Source organism: Acartia tonsa, chromosome 8 (genome assembly GCF_053477335.1).
Source record: "Acartia tonsa isolate MP-2025a chromosome 8, ASM5347733v1, whole genome shotgun sequence".
Lineage (NCBI taxonomy): Eukaryota > Metazoa > Arthropoda > Copepoda > Calanoida > Acartiidae > Acartia > Acartia tonsa.
This window is the reverse complement of record NC_137267.1, coordinates 41,929,807-41,951,962: the sequence shown is the minus strand read 5'-3', so window position 1 is coordinate 41,951,962 and position 22,156 is coordinate 41,929,807. Positions and strand designations below refer to the sequence as shown.

The following is a 22,156-nucleotide window of genomic DNA, read 5'->3' as shown; positions in this document are numbered from 1 at the left end:
CAAGCATCTAGGAGATCTGTATTTAAAGGAATAAGGAAATTAATAAAATAGCCTAAAAACCTAACTTAGATTTAAAAATTAAATAGCCTAAAACTATCCAGGAACCTATAAGAAGCTTCCATAAAACAGAGAACTCAATAGGTACAGTAATTATCGAAATCTTAAGCTACAGACAAAAAAGCTTACTCATTTGTATAATAGGATTACCCTATCCCTATAGATATATTATTACTTGTATAATAAACCAGATTTTCTCTAAAAAAGTAATACTCGTAGCAAGCTACCTCCCTTCCACACCCTTTACCCCCATCCTCTCCCCTGATAAAGGATGAGCGAACTAACCAATAAATGAGTTCCTTGTAAGCAACCTAAATTTACGACAATTTTTCCCTGTATCCACATGTTTTTATGTCCATTCCTATTCTTTTATCCCTGGTATAAAGTTGAGAGTCTCACGTATAAAATATGTTTATATAACTGTTACTTCACACAGACACAGTACACATACACAGTTCCACAGTCTTACTAGCACTGTAATGTTACATTGGAGTATTATTGCTTATTCTACGTTGATTATACCGTGATATCATGTTAATATACATTAAGAAAACCAACTTAAATACTCTCCTGCAATGTGACCTTGTTAGACTAATAGTGTTATGCTGACCTAAAGATTAAAAAATTATCGTCATCTACGTATTAAAGTAAAATAATAAATGGGAAGGATGTCCCCACCCCGAGACCCCTTTGTCGACTTTCAATTGGGTATTTAAATATCAGCCAATAGCGTCGCAAATATTAAAACAGCCAAGTCGTTACGAAATAGCAGAAAGCAATTTAAAAGTGGCAAAAGGGGCACTTAAGGAGGGGGGAGTTGATTTTGATAACCCAATTTTTATTTTAGATTTAAAAAGAATAATTTTAGGGGGGGATTGTGCTACCCTGTAAAGGAGAACCTGATCGGTTCAGCGGTTAGCGAGATCCTTTGTTACAAACAGACAGACAAACAAACATCCTTTTACTTTATTATAAGGATAGGTTGTACTTGTACAGGATAGCAATGCAGGTTTACCAGTAACATACAACCAAAAAGAAAATAAATACTGTTATGTTTTTAATAACTTACTATGTAATATATCTATTAATATATTCTTTAGTATACGTAAATTAATTACAGATAATAATAGAAAAACAAGGATGACAACATCCATAACTAGCGAAACTCAAAAATTATGAAGGAAAATCAGGAAAAAATTTACTATAGAGCTGTGTCGTACAATAAACACTAAACTTAATAATAGGGAAATCAGGAATTTTAAATTGATAGACAAATCTCAATGAAACTTGGTGAAAATATGTAGAATGCAAATTTAATTATTCCTTGAAATTTTCAGCTCTCTATCTTGAAAAGGAGTTTAGAAAATCACAAAAACTTGAAAATCTAGGAATCGATCTAGCACCACAAATGACAGACAGATAGACAAAACAATTTATAGATTAGATGGGCATTTGTAATGGGAATCTTCACTAAATATTTTAGCTGTCAATCCTGAATAGGAATAGAGAAAACAACGAAAACCTAAAAATCTAGGAATCGATCTAGCACCCCAATTAATAGACAAATCTCAATAAAACTTAGTGAAAATATGTAGAATATAAAACTAATTAATCCCTAAAAATTTCAGCCTTCTATCTTGTAAAGGAGTTAAGAAAATCACGAAAACTTGACAATCTAGGAATCGATCTAGCACCCCAAATGACAGACAGATGGACAAAACAATGTATAGATTAAGCTGGTATATGTAATGGGAATCTTCATTAAAAAAATTCATCTGTCTATCTTGAATAGGAGCCGAGATTTATTCAGACAGACATACAATTGTGGGAGGAAAAGGAGATAAATGTCAAAACTTTCTGAAATGGATTGGTAAATTTGCGTGCAAAGCGCAAATTTTTGTATAAACCCTTTTACCGTTTCATAGCTTCGCCTTTATGGATGTTGTCAACCTTGTTATATCTAATTCTCTGAATATTTTTTAGAGGCCGGCCGTAATAGTCAAAGGGTACATTCAAATTGTTTGCTACGTATTTCCTACTCCTCTATGCTTTTACTTACATAATATTGTGCTCGCCCCTAGATCTACTAAAATGATTTAGTAATTTTCTAAAAAATGCAAAACAAAACCCCCAACTAGACCCGCATAGGCACAAAATGGCCTAAAGCTTGAACGTCGACTGGTAGTTTACGAGATCTTATATGACTTATATCTCAAGCATAATCCGAGGACAGGTAAATTCAGAGTCTAATTTTGTATCACACTTTTTCTGCACATAAGAGTTTTCTCATATTCAAAAAAAATTTTAAATATGTTTATTTATATAAGACTAGTGGCTACGCCCCTAGAGGTCTCTATGGGCACTTGAGGTGAGACTAGAGGGTGTTATTTTTTCAAGTGGCTATTTCTCTTGGGAGGGTGGTGGTACCCTCCCCCAAAATAGTTATAAAAACCTTCCTAGGATCTATGAAAATATACCCTGTAAAGGAGAACCCGATCGGTTCAGCGGTTAGCGAGATCCTTCGGTACTGACAGAGACAGACAAACGAACATCCTGAGACTTTATCATAAGGGTAACTTAAAAGCCAATGCTAAATCCAACTTTTATAATTAGTATTACGTACTTTAAGGGGTTAAAGGCACTGTACTTTTTGAATTATGTTCATTCACGGACTGCTTGGTAATGGTATTCACTACTACCTAACACCCTCTTATTTATGAAATTATGATTTTTGTGAACACTAGTGGTTGCGCCCCTCGCACCAAGGGACTGTATTAAAAAAAGGACCAATGTGAGCTCCCCTCCCCCCCTATCCACTGTGTATCCATTTTAATAACGGTGATACTCTATGATTTTTTTTGATCATCTCTCCCGTCCGTCCATCTATCCTTACGGCAAGGGGAAACGTTATTTTCTTGATTTTAATTGAGATATAAGGCTGAAATTTTTTGTGAAGATTACTAAGACATTTAAGCATACAGTCGATACTTTTTTGTCCCATTGATATTTGAAGGCTGTTTGATTTTGATATCTAAGTTTGGTTTTGTGCTATTTTCCTTACTCCTTCGAATACAGAGCATCTAGCTAGATGGTAGGAGCGCAGCCTCTAGTGATGATAATAATACATGACAAAACAAAATTTAGAAAGGGATAACAATAACTGTACAAAATCACCTAAACTGGTTAAATCTTGATTTCTATACAGTTGAAGTAACCTACAGGGTCATTCAAGAGAAAGGATTTTTTAAAAACTTCATTTTGCATAGAAGAAAAAAACCATTATATTTATTTATATATTCTATTATTTAAACTGTTTTTAACCTATTTTTTTATCATATATCAAAAATATACTATGACACCAGTAGAATCAGACTGCAGAGCCCAAATTTGAATTAAGTCCCCAATAAACTTTTTTTGGGGGATTTAAAAATCAATTTTATATGTTGCTGTGATCATTTTGATGGAAGCAAAAGCATTTTTTAGTTTGGGGTTAAATTGTTTCTTACAGAACAATTTGATGTGATTCAGATTATATCAATACAATAATAAAAACTCTACTCTGTTCGATGCAAATAATTTTTTTCTAAAACAATAATTTATATAGAAGAAATTTAACATTAAAATAAAACATATTATTCTGAAGTCTGAACCAATTAGAAGTCTCGTTTCATTTCAGTTTTTTACTATTCAAAAAAGAGTGTTTTCACAAAGTGACTTATTTCCAATGTAGTTAAATAATTTTTATTAAATTAAAATGAAAAGAATGAAAACTATACACATAAAAGATACATGCTTTTTAAAAATATTTAAAAAAATAAGTTTGAATAATCTTATATTCTATCATATTTGTATATGTGACAAAAAAATTTGTTGTATTGCATAAACGTTTGTTGTCATCTTTCACTATTTAACCCTTTACAGCCAATTTTTTTGTGTTTTAAATAAGTGATGGAAAACAAGCACGATAAAGTTAATTCATTGATATATTGTAAAGAATTAAGATTTTAATGAATTAATTTAGATGAAATCAAAAGGCCTAATTTTACTCTACACCAGAATACTATATATATGAAGCAAAACACTCTAAAAGCTACGAATTTTACCCAAATAAAAAAAAGACCTTTTGCTCTGATCAAAAAAGACCACAGCAACAGTAAAATTAATTTTTAAATCCCCTCAAAAAGTTTATTGGGGACTTAATTCAAATTTAGGCTCTGCAGTTTAATTCTACTGGTGTCATAGTATATTTTTGATATATGTTTTAAAAATAGGTTAAAAACAGTTTAAAAAAAAGAAGGTTTCAGGCTATTTGATTTTGATATCTTGGTTTTATTTGCCTTACTCCTTCGAATACAGAGCATCTAGCTAGATGGTAGGAGCGCAACCGCTAGTGTTGTTAATAATACATGACAAGACAAAATTTAGAAAGGGATAATAATTATAATAAATTACTGTACAAAATCACCTAAACTGGTTAAATCTTGATTTCTATACAGTTGAAGTAACATACAGGGTCATTCAAGAGAAATGATTTTAAAAAACTTAATTATGCATAGAAAAAAAAATTATGTAAAATGCTTTATATATTTGGAAAACCTATTTTGGATCATTTATGTTTAAAATTCTTAAAAATGATTATTTCAAGAAATGATGTCCTAAAAACCGGTTTTTCCAAAAGCCTTATTTAATAAAATATTTATTGATTTAAAGGTGGTAAAATTTTCCAATTACTTAAAACTTTTCAACCCTTTTCTCACATTTTTGAATATTAAATTAAAACATACATGACTCATAATAGGTTTTCCAAATATATTAAGCATTTTACATAATTGTTTTATTTTCTATGTATAATCATTTTTTTGCAAAATCATTTCTTTTGAATGACCCTGTATAACTCCCCCCAGCAGCAGGTGAACTGAAATTAGTTTCCGAATGTGAACACATTTTCCAAGGTGTTTCCCAATCCTATCTCAATATTTGCTACTAGCTAAAAAACCTTCAAACTTCCAACAAAAAAAATCAAAATTTTAAAAATTAAAACTTTGAATGTATATTGTATAAATCGTTAATACATTTAAATTTTGATTTTTTTTTTGAAGTTTGGGCAAGTTCCCAGTTGAGGAGTGAGATTCTACCCATCTGAAAAAATAAACCCCCCCCCCCCGCCATCTATCAAATTAAACCCCCCCCCCCCGGCATCATGAAATTTTTACCCCATCTTATGATTTTGTCCCCATCATGTTAATTTATCCCCATCTTTATATTTTGTACCTCTCCAAGAGAAACAAAATAATGTCAGAGAAGGGATAAATTATTGAACAGGGGACAAAATTGAAGGATGGGGTCTAAATAGGAACATGGGGCCAGGATTGGAAGGTGGGGCCTGATTTGACAGATGGGGGAATGATTGGCAGAAGGGGAAATAAAATCTGGGTAGGGGGGAGGGGAGAGTCTGGAGGGGTTTGCGAGGTGAGCCTCGCGCGAAAGAATTTATATTAGGGTAGCATAAGCTACCATACTCCACTGTAGTGAAGGTATGCCTTTCACTCTTCTATATTTTCCTATATTTTGAATAAAATTTGAAAATGCCTCTGTTTATTTTTTTTATTTCTCTTTTAAGACTTTTTTTATACTAAATCACCAACATATTCTAATACTTTACTTTACCTAATATTTTAAGATAAAAATTTGGCTCCATTGAAGAAAAAATACAATAGTTTGTTTGAAATAGGAACATCTAGTGGCAGATTATTGAACTACATAATATACATTTTTCTGGATGTCAACAAACATGATGATTGGTTGAAAAACACAGATGGGGTAGCAAACAATGTTATGATATTAGAATTGAAGCAAGGGGTTAAAACTCACACATGGTGGTCAAAAAATTAATATGGGGTCATTTTTTCATGATGGGGGTAGTTTCAAGTGCTTATATCTGGAGAACCGTAAGAGATAGAGGCCTAGTTGCTTGACTGTGGTAACTCAGATTTACATAAGGAAGCCATTTATGCACATGGGGGACCAAAACATGATATGGGGTATTTTTTTCATGATGGGGGTAGTTTCAAGTGCTTATATCTGGAGAACCGTAAGAGATAGAGGCCTAGTTGCTTGACTGTGGTAACTCAGATTTACATAAGGAAGCCATTTATGCACATGGGGGACCAAAATATGATATGGGGTATTTTTTTCATGATGGGGGTAGTTTCAAGTGCTTATATCTGGAGAACCGTAAGAGATAGAGGCCTAGTTGCTTGACTGTGGTAACTCAGATTTACATAAGGAAGCCATTTATGCACATGGGGGACCAAAATATGATATGGGGTATTTTTTTCATGATGGGGGTAGTTTCAAGTGCTTATATCTGGAGAACCGTAAGAGATAGAGGCCTAGTTGCTTGACTGTGGTAACTCAGATTTACATAAGGAAGCCATTTATGCACATGGGGGACCAAAATATGATATGGGGTATTTTTTTCATGATGGGGGTAGTTTCAAGTGCTTATATCTGGAGAACCGTAAGAGATAGAGGCCTAGTTGCTTGACTGTGGTAACTCAGATTTACATAAGGAAGCCATTTATGCACATGGGGGACCAAAACATGATATGGGGTATTTTTTTCATGATGGGGGTAGTTTCAAGTGCTTATATCTGGAGAACCGTAAGAGATAGAGGCCTAGTTGCTTGACTGTGGTAACTCAGATTTACATAAGGAAGCCATTTATGTACATGGGGGACCAAAATTTGATATGGGGTATTTTTTCATGATGGGTGTAGTTTCAAGTGCCTATATCTGGAGAACGGTAAGAGATAGAGGCCTAGTTGCTTGACTGTGGTAACTCAGATTTACATAAGGAAGCCATTAATGAACATAGGGTACTAAAATTTGTTGGGGGTTTCTTTTTTCATGATGGTGGGTAAAAATTGAAAATAGGGGCCATTTGTTATGGTGGAGAGGGAATTAGGTTAGGTAATATTGAGGAGCCCTGCAAGGTTAGGGCCCCCCAGGGGCCCTAACCTTGCAGGGCTCCTCAATATTACCTAACCTGTGCAGGAGACCCTAACTCTGCAAGGCTACTCAATATTTCCTAATCCCTTCATGAACATAGGGTACCAAAATTTGATGGGGGTTTTTTTCATGATTGTGGGTAAAAATTGAATATAGGGGCCATTTGTTATGGTGGAGAGGGAATTAGGTTAAGTTAGGTTAGGTAATATTGAGGAGCCCTGCAAGGTTAGGCCCCCCCGGGGGCCCTAACCTTGCAGGGCTCCTCAATATTACCTAACCTGTGCAGGAGACCCTAACTCTGCAGGGCTACTCAATCTTAAACTAACCTGACTTAACCTAACCTAACATAACCAATTTTAAACTAACATGAACCAACTAAACCTAATCTAACCCATTTTAATCTAACCTAACCCATCTTAACCTAACCTAACAAACTTAACCTAACCTAACCCATTTTAACCTAACCTAACCCATCTTAACCTAACCTAACCCATATTAACCTAACCTAACCCATTTTAACCTAACCTAACCTAACTTCACCTAACCTAACCTAATTTCAACCCCCAACCCCATCATAAAAAATTGGCCCCTATATTCAATTTTTACCCACCATCATAGAAAAATGACCCCCATATTAATTTATGTACCCCCATGTGCATAAATGGCTTCCTTACTTTAATCTGAGTTACCACAGTCAAGCAACTAGGCCTCTATCTCTTACGGTTCTCCAGATATAAGCACTTGTAAGTACCCCCATCATGAAAAAAATACCCCATATCATATTTTGGTCACCCATGTGCATAAATGGCTTCCTTATGTAAATCTGAGTTACCACAGTCAAGCAACTAGGCCTCTATCTCTTACGGTTCTCCAGATATAAGCACTTGAAACTACCCCCCTCATGAAAAAAATACCCCATATCATATTTTGGTCCCCCATGTTCATAAATGGCTTCCTTATGTAAATCTGAGTTACCACAGTCAAGCAACTAGGCCTCTATCTCTTACAGTTCTCCAGATATAAGCACTTGAAACTACCCCCATCATGAAAAAAATACCCCATATCATATTTTGGTCCCCCATGTGCATAAATGGCTTCCTTATGTAAATCTGAGTTACCACAGTCAAGCAACTAGGCCTCTATCTCTTACGGTTCTCCAGATATAAGCACTTGAAACTACCCCCATCATGAAAAAAATACCCCATATCATGTTTTGGTCCCCCATGTGCACAAATGGCTTCCTTATGTAAATCTGAGTTACCACAGTCAAGCAACTAGGCCTCTATCTCTTACGGTTCTCCAGATATAAGCACTTGAAACTACCCCCATCATGAAAAAAATACCCCATATCATATTTTGGTCCCCCATGTGCATATATGGCTTCCTTATTTAAATCTGAGTTACCACAGTCAAGCAACTAGGCCTCTATCTCTTACGGTTCACCAGATATAAGCACTCAAACCTACCCCATCATGAAAAAAATACCCCATATGAAATTTTGACACCCCATCATGAAAAAAATACCCCATATCAAATTTTGACACCCCATGTGCATAAATGGCTTCCTTGTGTAAATCTGAGTTACCACAGTCAAGCAACTAGGCCTCTATCTCTTACGGTTCTCCAGATATAAGCACTTGAAGCTACCCCATCATGAAAAAATGACCCCATATTAATTTTTGGACCTCCATGTGTGATTTTTGTTCCCCATATTTTATATACTTACCCCATATGTAATATTTTACCCCTATAACTCATAGTTTATTACCACCAAGCTTTGTTTTATACATTGAAAATTACAGGGACCAAAATTTAAGATGGGGTACAAATCACATGATGCCGGGGGGGGGGGTTTATTTTGACAGATGGCGGGGGGGGGGGGGGGTTTATTTTTTCACATGGGGTAGAATCTCACTCCTCAACTGGGATGGTGCCTGAAGTTTGAAGGTTTTTTAGCTAGTAGCAAATATTGAGATAGGATTGGGAAACACCTAGGAAAATGTGTTCACATTCGGAAACTAATTTCAGTTCATCCCCCAGCACCCCTTAAGGCCCCAATCCTTTCTATTTTTTTTATTGAGATAACCAATAGTTGACATTAATAAAATGTATGTTATACTTCACAGTGTCCGTTCGTCCGTAACGTTTAGAAGATAGAAGGCTGATTTTTTGGTGAAGATACCTTGTTCCAATAAGCGTCGATTGGTGATTTACTTTTTTCATCGGACTGTTTGGTTTTCTCCTTTATAAATACACTAGCGGCTTCGCCCCTAGCCTCTAGGGACTTTGCCCCAAGAGGTGATAAAAAAAATCATGGCGAAAATCGTAAAGGACCATGGAAATCTCCTTCAAAAAAAAAAAAAAAAAAAAAAAAAAAGGGGGGGGGGAATTTTTTGGTTTTTGGGGGGGTTGGGGGTGTCCCATCCCCCAAGAAAATAGCTTAAAACCACCACAGGACCAATAGGTAGATACCCTGAAGAGTATAATCCGATCGGTTCAGTGGTTACCGAGATCTTAAGGGACAGACAGACAGACGGACAGACAGACATCGTTCTACTTTGTATTATAGATATTTTATGGCTTCTGAAGAACATCTGTTCTTTAATTCAATGATTTTTTGTGCTTCGCTACTTAAATATGTAGTCATCCTTATTTTGACTGTTATTCATTTCGAAATTGATGAAAAGCCAATTTAAAATGGTGAACATAAAAAGAACAAACCATTAGTGTCTTACACAGGTCCAATAATGTAGGCCCCTAATTGAAAAGTACGTTGGATAAATTTATTTTCCATTCATTATATACAGTAAGTAGAATAAGTACGTACGGTACATAAGTTTAAAAGGTGCATAAAATCCCAAATGTACGGGTTTCATCTATAATACATAGTAGAATGATGTCTGTCCGTCCGTCCCTAGATATCGGTATTCACTGAACCGATCGGATTCTACTCTTCAGGGTTTACACCTACTGGTCCTGTGGTGGTTTTAGGCTATTTTCTTGGGAAGGGGGGGAGACCCCCAAGCCCAACAAAAAAAATATGCCTCCTTTTTTATTATATGAAATTAGTGGTGGCAGTTCCGGTAAACCGGCAGTTCCATCCGCTAGTATAAGATAAATCCTTATACTAAAGTAACAGGATGTCTGTGTGTCTGTGTGTCTGTCTGTGTGTACCGAAGGATCTCGCTAACCGCTGAACCGATCGGGTTCTCCTTAACAGGGTAGATTCTCATAGGTCCCAGGAAGGTTTTTAACTATTTTGGGGGAGGGTACCTCCACCCTCCCAAGAGAAATCACAAAAAAATGAAATATTCTCGCCGCGTAGCGCTTGGCGCTGCGTAGACACATGAATTTGAATTTAAACAGCTGATCAAACATAGACAAATTATTTCTCAGATCAGATATCTTAAAAAAAAAACATTTAATTGCCCCTAGAGGCCTCTAGGGGCGTAGCCGCTAGTATAAGATAAAATAAGATTTTGTTTTGTATGACTTATCAAATACATCATATTGAGAACATTTGTAAAACTCAAGAAAACCCAATATAAAAAAACTACTTAAATGTTTAAACTTTTTACTCGAAGTTGCTAAATAAAGTGGCGAAAGAAGCAAAAAAGACATTTTTTAACAGGAGCGATATATTATTACCTGGATGTTGCACCATATTTTCATGCACTCTAATACAGTGATAGTTGCAGATGGTTTTAATAACGAAACTCGCCATTCAAACCCTTCAACCCCTACACCCTTCCCCTCTCCTACTTTATGAAACTGACCAATAAGTAAGGTCCATATTAGCAGCCTAAATTGATGACAAAATTTCCCCTGTCAATTTAAATTCTATACAATTTTTTAATAGTCTAAAAAACTGTGCACAATTTTTGCTGGTCCCTTCTCCCATAAAAAAGAAATATAAATTAAAAATTAAATCGGAAAAAAATGCATTTTTTAGTATAAATTGGTTTATTGTCATTTTACTGGTTTCAAACGGCTGTAAAACTATTTTAAACTTTGCAAATCCCACGAAAACTTTAAATTTAAAAGTACTCTTTTGCTAAAATATGGTTTCTTTTAAAAACAAGGACTTTTACGTCCAAAAGAAGCAATTCTGTTTGAAATTAAAAGCAAAATATATACGGCAACCCATTGAAATTTAGAAAAAGAAAAAAGAGAAGTGATTTCTAGGTTTATAGGTCCAAGCTTTTTTATTTAGGGGGTAGGGTAATCGACCCTTTAAAAGTAGCTTTTTGGTCATTTTACTTATCTCAGTCGTTCTTGTAAAAAAAACAAGGATGACATCAATTATTATAGCGAAGCTCTGAAACAGTAGGATAAACGATCATTAACTCATTAAAAAAAATATGGTTGTGAGATGAGAATTTGATTTCAAAATAATCTGAGGGTTGTTCATTTATCGAGTCAGATAGCTTTATTGCTATATAAAATTTGCTTTTTAATTCACTTAGATGAAACTTATGCTTAATGAGCATCTACTCTTTATGTTATTTTGTTGATATCTTCAAATATTTTTGTGCTTTGCTATTATGTATGTTCTTATCCTTGTTTTTTTTATTTTATTTGTTTAAAGTTTACATGACCTTTATTCTTTAAATATTATATGTCTATTTAACATTAAGATTTTTGAAAATTCCATGCAGTTAAAAAAAGACGTGTTAAAAATTACAACTAGTATTCAGTCTTTTTAATGCACAAAATTGTATATATTTCACTACACTAAACTTTGTAGTTTATAATACTCATTGGCGAGTTCCCTGAAAATGACTCGCGACCCTCAGACCCCCCCCCCCCCTCCTCCATGCTGATTTAGAGAATCACTAGGTTAGGGAAGAAACATTTTTTGAGGTCAACTATTAATTTGAGATAATTCCCCTAAGCTTTTTATTTACATATTTGAAATATGTATTTAAAACTATTCAAAGCCTTTTTATGCCGTTTTCTAAATTTCTTCAAAGATTAAATAATAAATAATGTCAAAATTTTGTACTTCTTAAATCTCATGTATCTCGCTCTCTCTCTCTCCCCTCTCCCTCTCTCTCCCCCCCACCCTCTCTCTCTCTCTCTCTCTCTTTCTTTCATTCCTCTGGGGCAATTACATTTTTATAACAGAAGGAGTACATACAATAGAGATACTACTTTAGATAGTTAAAAAATATGATTTAAATATTACGAAATATTTTGTACAATATAACTGCCTTTTCGTACCAAAACATGAACACCTTCCAATCAATATTGTGGTTGGATTGTTGTTACCCTAAGGATTTATTCTCTAGTCCTTCTATATTTATAGTACGTAGTACACAGAATAGACTTTCCCCTTTCTCTATTGTGCATTATTCCCTTCACCACGGTTATGTTTCCCTCTTTTGCTAATTCCCTGCCCCCTTTCCCTTATCCACTAGCTAGCAGCTACCTCTTTTGAACTGTCGTGTACAAAGCTTATTTGCAGCGGTATGTTCAATTTTTTTTTTCCTAAATAATTTTTTATTTTTTATTCAAAAATATTAATATTTAGATTTTTTTTATGTTTGTAGAATATTTTTAAAAAATCTATAGGGAAGAATAATAATTTACGTAAATACGCTGCAAAACAATCTTTTGAAGGTTCATAAGAAACATGTTTTCTGCTAATCTACTGAGCGCATGCAGCGGCTGAACACACACACACACGCTATTTCTCCCTCCCTCTCTCTTCCCTTTTCTATTGCCGCGGCAATCTTATTCTATACATACATATATTTCTCCGGAGGAGACAGAGAGAGAGAGAGAGAGGAGTTTTTTGTTGAATGATGGTTTTATAACTCTGTAACTTGAATATTTTCTACGCCATAGAAAGGTACGATATGGCACTGTAACTTAATCACGTAGCCAGGGGGTGGGTGGGGTGTGGGTGGGGTGCCCTAGTAATTTCATATTATTTTAAGTTTTCTATTTTATGTTTTTTAAAAATCAAATCAATTTAAAGGGTAAGGGAAGCTAATACCAATCTTGTAGCATCCATGTAGAAGCTTTAACTTAATACAATAAAATTGACTACTTAAATTTTGTAATCCTATATGTTTTTTTTTATAGAAGAAATAATAGATTTTCTTTTTAGTACCAATATTCCTATAAAAATATGGGTGCTTAAGGAAGCGTTGTTTAACAAATAATTTTCTTGGTTTAGGTTCATAATTAAAATCAAGGTCTGTCTGTCCATCCGTCTGTCCGTCCGTCTGTCCATCCATCTGTCCATCCATCTGTCCATCTGAAGCTTAAGATCTTGGCAACCACTGAACCAATCGGACTCTACACTTCAGGGAATATACCTACTGGTCCTGTGGTGGTTTTAGGCTGTTTTCATGGGAGGTGGGACAACCCCCCCCCCCCCCAAAAAAATCCCCCCCATTTTTTTTACGAATTTCACCTTATCTTTTTTAATCATCTCTTGGGACAAAGTCGCTAGTTAAATATATAGGAGATAGATTTTTAATATTTTTACTTTGGTTATAGACTTATGGTGGTAATAGACTTTTTTAAAACATAGTTTTCTCACTTTGGGGAAAAAAAAAATATTCTACAGAACCTATACATAAAATAAACATCTACAGATTTATGCTTCTATTAAAAATTTTAGCATAACAGGGATATATTTTATAAAAAAATTGAACCTAAAAAAATATAGTGAATATGTTTGACATAATATTTGATATTTCTTCATAATTATACATTAAACATATTTTTTTTACATTTATAGATGCTGAAAAAAAAGCTTTTTGTCTTTGAATATAAAATTAAGTTATCTTAAAAATTAAAATTTATTAAAATTTTCATTTTTTAAAAAGAATTTTATGACTAAAAAAAACTTTTCAAACTTTGTTTGACATAACAACTACTTATTTCAAATGCACTGGAAGCTAAAGGGGATTAAAGATAAATACTTTAATGGTATTTGCAATTCTCTTGTCTAAGTACATATTTAAACTGTTTTTAACCTATTTTTTAATGGATGGTCAAAAATATACTAAGACACCTATAGAATCAGACTGCAGAGCCCAAATTTGAATTAAGTCCCAAGTAAACTTTTTTGTGGGGATTTAAAGATTAATTTTTAATGTTGCTCTGGTCATTTTGACTAGAGCAAAAGGTCTTTTTTTACTCGGGGTAATATTCTGGCTTTTAGAACAATTTATATAATTCACTTTATATTGATACAATAAAAAAACATTACTCTGGTCAATGGAAATATTTTTTTTCTAAAACAATTAATTTCATTGAAAAATCTAACATATACAATAAAACATATAATTCTGAAGTCTGAACCAATAAGAAGTCTTCTTTCATTTCAATTCTTTACATTTCAAAAAAGAGTGTTTTCACAAAGTGACTTATTTCCAATGTAGTTAAATAATTTTTATTTAATTAAAATGAAAAGAATGAAAACCATACACATAAAAGATACATACTTTTAAAAAATATTTTAAAAATAAGTTTGAATAATCTTATATTATATCATATTTGTATATGTGACAAAAAAAATTGTTATATTGCATAAACATTTGTTGTCATCTTACAGCATCTTACACAATTTTAACACTTTACAGCCGATTTTTATGTGTTTTAAATAAGTGATAGAAAACAAACTTGATAATGTTAATTCATTGATATGTTGTAAAGAATTAACTTTTTAATGAATTAATTTAGATGAAATCAAAAGACCTAATTTTACTCTATACCAGAATACAATATTTATGAAGCAAAACACTCTAAAAGCTATGAATTTTAACCAAATAAAAAAAGACCTTTTGCTCTGATCAAAAAGGACCACAGCAAAAGTAAAAATTAATTTTTAAATCCCCCCAAAAAAGTTTATTGGGGACTTAATTCAAATTTAGGCTCTGCAATTTGATTCTACTGGTGTCATAGTATATTTTTGATATATGTTTTAAAAATAGGTTAAAAACATTTTATTGTGAAAAAAAAATAAAATGTAATGTAATCTTAAACTCAATCCTTCATAATTTTACAACTCTTTTTTCTAAATACCCAACTTACAATATAAAATTTAGTGCATTACAGAATAACTAAAAAACTTTCTTTTGCAAGATTTCAAGGTTATCACATTATTTCAATTTCTGAAAAGAAAGCCCATATTATACCCAATGGCATCTGCAACAGAAGTTTTCTTGATTTTTTGTTTCAAAGTAATAATCTTAAATGTTTAATTTATTTTACTGACAAAAAATAAAGAGAAATAGCTAAAGATAAAATTTTATATTTTTTTTCATAAAATCAAATTAAAAGGCTAAACTAGAAAATTGCTTTTAAATGTTGCTTATATTAACCCCTTCTAAATCACCGTTAAGTTGGAAATTAGCTACAGAAACACTTTAACAGATAATGAAAGAGATTGTTTGAATGAATGTGAGTACTTTTTGTACATAACGACCAAGAGAAAACTCAGAAACTTTCTCTAATGCAAATTTTCATTTTCATATCCGCTGAAACCTTTCTATTATACGATGCGACGAATAACTATTTCCATATAAAAGTATCATAATACGCCCTCGCCTACCCAATGTGTATGCCATGAAGTACACCACCTCCACCTAATATTCTATATTTATTATTATAGCTTCAAAAAGAGAAAGGGATCTAGAAAAAGAGAGGTGGAAAAGTGCAAGGTAGAGAAAGAAAATGAAAAGAGAGTGGAGAGAGAGATATAGAAAAAAGAAAGAGAGCGTAGAGAGAGAGAGAGAAAGAGGATTGATATATTTGTACGTACGTATTGGATGATTATTTCTACTATGTACTAAAAGCAGCATACACTCATAGAAAGAGATGGGGTTTATATGGGGAAACCAAATATTGAAGCTAAAAAAGGGAAAGATCTTAAACCTTCATCATATTATCATACACTTTTCCTCCTCCCCCTTTATAAGAGTGTCTGTCCGTCCGTCCTTTACCCCTATCACTCCCCCCCCCCACTCTCATAGAGCAGAGAATGTGTACAGTACATTGTACTATTAAAGTTCAGTCGTTTATAATTATATATACTTCAGTTAAAAACACACTGGCGACTAAGTAAGGGCCTATTTTTTATAAGCTCTCTTCTTAATAAAAAAAAGTCGCTATTGTAATATACAGAAGTGTCTAGTATGTGTTATAGAACATTATTATACATGCTATAATCTAGTTATAAATAATAAGTTATATCTAAAAAAAACTATACCAAATCATTATCAAACCTAAAAAAACATAAAAGGTAGGTAAATATTTAATAATTATGCGATTGCGCAGTTTAAAGACAAAAAAATAGGGGGGTATATATATAGTATACTAAGTTTGTACACTTTTTGTTTTAGGGCAGTTCGTACGGATCGTACAAAAGGGTAATTTTTTAATGGGATGGTATGCCCGTAAAAGTATCTTATATCTTACATTACTATACATTAATCAGTATTGTCCAAAGCCTTGACCATAAAGGGTTAGAAAATATAAAAAGTGCTTAATTACTTTAGTGTTATAAGTCCAAGTTATTAATGGTTTAAATAAAGGTGAAATTTATTTTTATTATCAGTATTCTAAAGTTTTCATGTCTGTCCGTTATACAGCTACGTTTAGTGGGGCAAACTTGATTTATCCAGCTGCTATTAAAAATAGATTATTGATTTTTTTAAATTGGCATCCAGTATATAATTTAAAAGATATGTTAAGGTTTTGTGACTTTTTAATCTATATTTTTAATTTTTGTATGATTTCTTGAGGATGTTATCTTGCTATTTTATTAAAACGTGCACTTTCTCTTTTTTGCCGCTTATTTCCGTTTTATATGTGACTTGCGAATTTTTACAATTTTAAAAATTTTAATATTAATTTTTGAAAATCTTGAATCTAAGTAAAAATTATCATTTTTAAAATTAATACACAAATTAAAAATATATTGCCTTAAGTTTTTATACTTATAAACCTATAAACAGATAAAAAAAATTGTTCAAATTTTTATTTGTACATCCTTCCTTTTAATGATCATGATAAAGCAACTTTGAAAACAATAGTTTAAGTCTTAAGAACATTCTCCCAGTGAAAATTTCTCTTTTTTTATGTGTCAATTTTTTAAATAAAATATTTTTTTTATGAGAATGCATAGACTTTCCAAATAAAAGGCAAAATGTCACATTTAAAAAATCTCAAAGATTATATTTTTTAAATCCAACCAAAGCCATGAAGCATACAAACTTTCTACATAATTAACCCCCCCCCCCCCCATGTATACATACATACACAGGCATAATAGCGCCTGGTTATTTGATGAACAACATTTTCTCATATTTTTTTGGCTCCAGGCTTTTTGGCTGAGTGGTTAAAATTGGATGATTGTAAAGCATATCCACACCCCCATTTCCTCTACCCCTCCTATGTCAAATTTGTATATCATTATCATACAATAATTCAAACAGAACACAAAAAAATTATACAGTTTCAAAGATTTTTTTTTTGAAACTCTCAAACTATTAGAATTGAGAAGGCTTTATTTAATAAAGCGAAATATTCTAGCCGCGCGTTTTTTGAGTTTTTTTTGGAAAAGATATGATAAATTAGAAATGCACACACACACACACACACACACACTTCTCGCTTGAAACCACACTAATAAAACCTTGCGAATTGCATGTACTGTACTTATTGCTAAAACTATTGCACACGCAAAATCATAATTGCACAAATAACATGTGTTTATAACTAAATAGAAAGTTTAAATTTAATAAAAAATTAATAATTTTTATTTTTTTCTAGGTTATTTAAATCCTCAAGATGTTGGCAATCCTAAAACGAAGAAGTCCTGGTGTTGAATTTTCCAAAACTTCAACCAGTGAAGACCTAGAAAAGGACAAATCTACTCCTGTTGATGATAAATCTGTTGATACTGACAAAGTACCAACTAATGATTCAGCCAGTGACAAAGCTGGATGCAAGCCCAGTGAAAATTCTGATAAAGAATTGACAAAAGACACTATTGATGTTAAAATTGCAGCTGAAACGTCTGAATCTGCTCAACAATTTAAAGTTGAAAATAAGAAATGTGTAAATTCTACTGCTGAATGTTTAGATAGACCTCTTGTGATAAAGGAAGAGCCAGTGTCCGCCAGAACTCCGGACTATGATGAAATAATTGTTCCAGTCATGGTGAAGCGTGAGACTCCTGATAGTATTGCCACTGAGACAAGAACCTCCACCCCTAACAGCTGTATCAAGCAGGTCAAGATGGAGCAGGTTGACGAGGAGCCTGTCCGTGTGTGCGACCTGTCCAAGCTGGCCAACGTGTCGCAGTACCACCAGTCAATGATGGCCAACAGCAAAATTTACCAACAGCAAGTTGTGGGCGGCCCCAACGAGCCGCTGCGCCTGTGCGACCTGACCAAGCTGGTGCAGACGGCTGGTGACAATTACCACAACAGGATGGCGGCTGCCAATAACAGCGGCATGATGCATCCGGAGGACATGGACGGGGATATGATCACCCTGGAGGAGGATGATGATGATGCCCGCTCCATGGACAGTGGTCATAACAACAGCGGTCATGGCAGCGGACAAAACGGCGGACTTGAGAAGAAGCGCCGCAAACCAGTGCCGCTGAACACGCTCTGTCCAATTTGTGGCAATCCTGCCCCGGGCCACAGCCACTTTGGAGGTGAGAATCATATTTTGTGGCTTATGGCGTTTTTTCTTCAACATAACCGTACAAAACGCATTTTATTCAAATAATTGCCTCATTTATTTTTAATTTTTATTCTATATTAATAATAGCACGATAATGCAGGTGTAATATTTTTTTCTTTGAATATTTTAAGTACAAAACATACACTTACATATTTAAAATTGTTTACTAAAGAAAAATTGATGAAATAATGAATTCTAGATTAATTGTTGATTAAGATTTAAAAGAAATTCACTAAGATTCATATTTTCTAAATGTCTGTTAAGCTAGCTATTTTAATGGATTAAACTGGTTAAAATGTGTGACAAATATAAGGAAAAACCAGACAAAAGTCTGCGCGCCATTAAACTTTGCAAAATTTTGCCTTTTAAATAATTTATTTCACGGCAATATTTGGCAAAAACTGCCAGAAATCGATATAAACACATTTATGAAATCGTCTAAAATAAAAGTTGCAAATATTAGTTTTGATAAATCTTTGTATTGCAAATTTGAAATTAATGTATGGCGAATAAAATAAATTAAAACACAATTTCTAATAATATATTTTTTTTAAAAATATATCTTATATTTCGCAAAAATAATCTGAGTCATTAAGTACATTTAATTTTAGAGCAGCCAATAGAAAAACATTTTGGGGAATTTATATTTATTATTTAGACTCTACTGCAAACTGGTTTTGCAGAAATTTCTAGGATTTTTGTAGTTTTTACAGAACTTCTATAAGGAAAATGTTCATAAAAATATCCTTCAAATAAATAAGTCAAGTGTACTTAAAATTATAACGTTAAAATTCACCCAAAGTTTAACATTATTTTGTAAGATATATACAATTTACATAAATACACAATTTTACTCCTACGTTTTTATGATTTGTTTGAATTTAGAAAGTTTTCTGTATATTTCACATTGAGTTCAAATATAAAAAAATTGTCAAAAGTTTTAATGTATTTTTTTTCTATTCAGGAATGTGCTGCTATTCCTGCCGCGCATTTTTCCGCCGCACCTCAACCAGACCTTTGACCAGCTTCAAGTGCCGCGGCGGCGAGAACAACTGCGAGGTTACTGCTGGCAGCAAGTGCTGTATCCGCTGCAGGCTCAGAAAATGTCTACAGGTAATTATCTAATCATTTTCCCAGTATAGCTTCGAAACCGGTTCTCAGCAAAACTGAAATATCATGTAGAGCATCGGATGACAGACAATTTTCCACGAATATTGAAATAAAAGTAATAAAATTAAAATTAGTTTTGTTAGCCAGGGCATACAGCCCCTATTTTAATATAATTTTTTTTTTCATTTGATATCCGCGGAAAGCTATCTTTAATGCGATAAATAACTATTACTACATCTTTTAACAGGGTAGAAAAGGGATTTTTTGAATGAATGTGAGTACTTTTTGTACATTCCGGCCAAGCGAAAAATCAAGAGCTTTCTTCCCTAATGCATAATTGATATTTGTACTCAAATTGTTTCTTCGTTGTTTTTTTTCAGTCATTAAAAATAGAAAATTTGGTGGCGTGACTTTAATATAAATATAATTAGGTATTTAAGAACAATTAAAGGAAAGGAATGATTGTACAGTTTCAAAATAGGCATTGATTTCATTTTTTATGATTTATTTATTAAATTTTTTTTATAGTTTTTAATTATATTTTGTTATTTTAGGCTGGCATGGACCCCTCACTCATCAAAGGCAGACGTGTTGGCCGCAGATCAAACTTGGGCAGCGGCGAGCCTGTTTTCCGTGGCGGCAACCCCTCCCCGCACTCTCACTCGGAGCACACTTTGGCCGGCGGAGCCGCTGTCATGCGGTATCCCGAGCAGTTCAAGGAGAATAATTGCGGCGGTGTGATGCGTCCGGTGACTAGTGTAATCCGCTCTATTGGTAACAGCGGGATGGCGCCGCATCACGCGACTGGCGGTGTTCTAATACCTGGTCATGGACATCGTATGGACGAGCGCGCACATCTGGAAGAACAGCTGTCGCCCTCCAAGCGTCCAGCTCCCAGAGGTATTGCTATTTCCATCCTAAATCGTCCTGCTCAGGATTATTCCAATGGTTATCTGTACAACAAGAACATGACCAATAATTACCGCGCAGCTCTGCCCACCCCGCCATCTCCACCCATGCAGTATACAAGATCTCCGCCCACGATTCAGGAAACAGCGCCATCAAGGCATTCCGTGTTTCCCTTCAATGGTGGCCACAATCCAACAATCATTACATCCAAAGATCACTATACAGTGATGCCAAAGCTGATGCCCATCTACCCGCCCCACCAACCGCCCACCCCGCCATCTCTAGAACCAACAAACCTCCAATTTTCTTCCTACCACAATTCCACCATGATCGGTGGCGACCGCCGCCTGTCCTACGAGCAAATGCCGCCGCAACAGACGCGTTGCTACAGCACCAGCCCGCCGTTGTCCCGCCACGCCGAAAGCGACGTGGCCATGGATTGTGACGACAGCACAGATGACAGCAACCGCCCGCTGGACCTGTCCCGCCCCCAGCCATCGCCGCCGGCCGTCAGACATGCTCTGCCGCCAATGCAACAGCTGCCCGGCCGCCATTTTAGCGACGATGAAATAGCCTACATGAAGCTGAAGGCTAGAGAGGAGAGTGAAGCTTATACCCAGCGCAAAGGCGACCTCTCCCACACACAGAAGACCGGCCTCCCTCGTCTGTTCTTCAAGTCCAAATAGCATCAGTTGAACTATTATTCTTTGCTTAATCAAGCTTAGAAATAATAATAATAGAAGAATTATAGTTGTGCAATTATTTAATTTTACCTTTAAACATTTTTAATTCATAGTAAAAATTTCCCTTTCAAACTTTTTCTAAAAATTAAAATATAATTTATGTAAATTAATGTTGTATTACATTTATAAATATGAATAGATTTATGTCTAAAAAGTCATAATTTTACCATTTTGCTATGGTAAATGCAATTGAATTGTATAGATTGTTTAATAAAAACTGCTAAGATGTGATACTGTTGTGATGACTGGTAATTTAAGATGTATTTTTGTCTAACTTTAATACAGTAAAGAAAAAAAAGTTAAAAGCCATTTATTTTTGTTTTATTTGATACCTAGTGTTAGTGCGAAGCTACTCAATAAATGAATGGATATGTCCTCCTGTTTTTAAGGAATGTTGTTAAAAAAAAGGCTAATTTTACTATTAATCGATACATTTTCTTTCGGAAGTTGAGGATTTTAATATAATACAGACTCAATGCTATGAGCGTTGCATCTTCATAGTATAAACTTTAACTGAAAGTACGTCCGTCTGCATCGAACTTTAATATTGTAAGCGCGCGCTGTCGCTCTAAAAATTTTTTGTGTGTTGGTCCATCTGTCTGGCTTCC

At 33.9% G+C, this 22,156-nt stretch overlaps 1 protein-coding gene across 2 annotated transcripts; it reads left to right on the top strand.

Moving 5' to 3' along the window:
- The first annotated feature begins 16,100 nt into the window (after positions 1-16,100).
- Positions 16,101-21,857, top strand: LOC145326982 (uncharacterized). 2 transcript variants are annotated; one of them, XM_080170451.1, is made up of 4 exons: positions 16,101-16,330; positions 17,863-18,757; positions 19,751-19,899; positions 20,451-21,857. In XM_080170451.1, exons 2-4 carry the CDS (start codon positions 17,881-17,883, stop codon positions 21,489-21,491), a joined length of 2,067 nt encoding a protein of 688 aa, XP_080026577.1. In that variant the 5' UTR covers positions 16,101-16,330; positions 17,863-17,880; the 3' UTR covers positions 21,492-21,857. The 2 variants fall into 2 exon arrangements, with proteins under 2 accessions (XP_080026577.1, XP_080026576.1); XM_080170450.1 differs by lacking the exon at positions 16,101-16,330 and adding an exon at positions 16,415-16,622.
- The last annotated feature ends 299 nt before the right edge of the window (positions 21,858-22,156 follow it).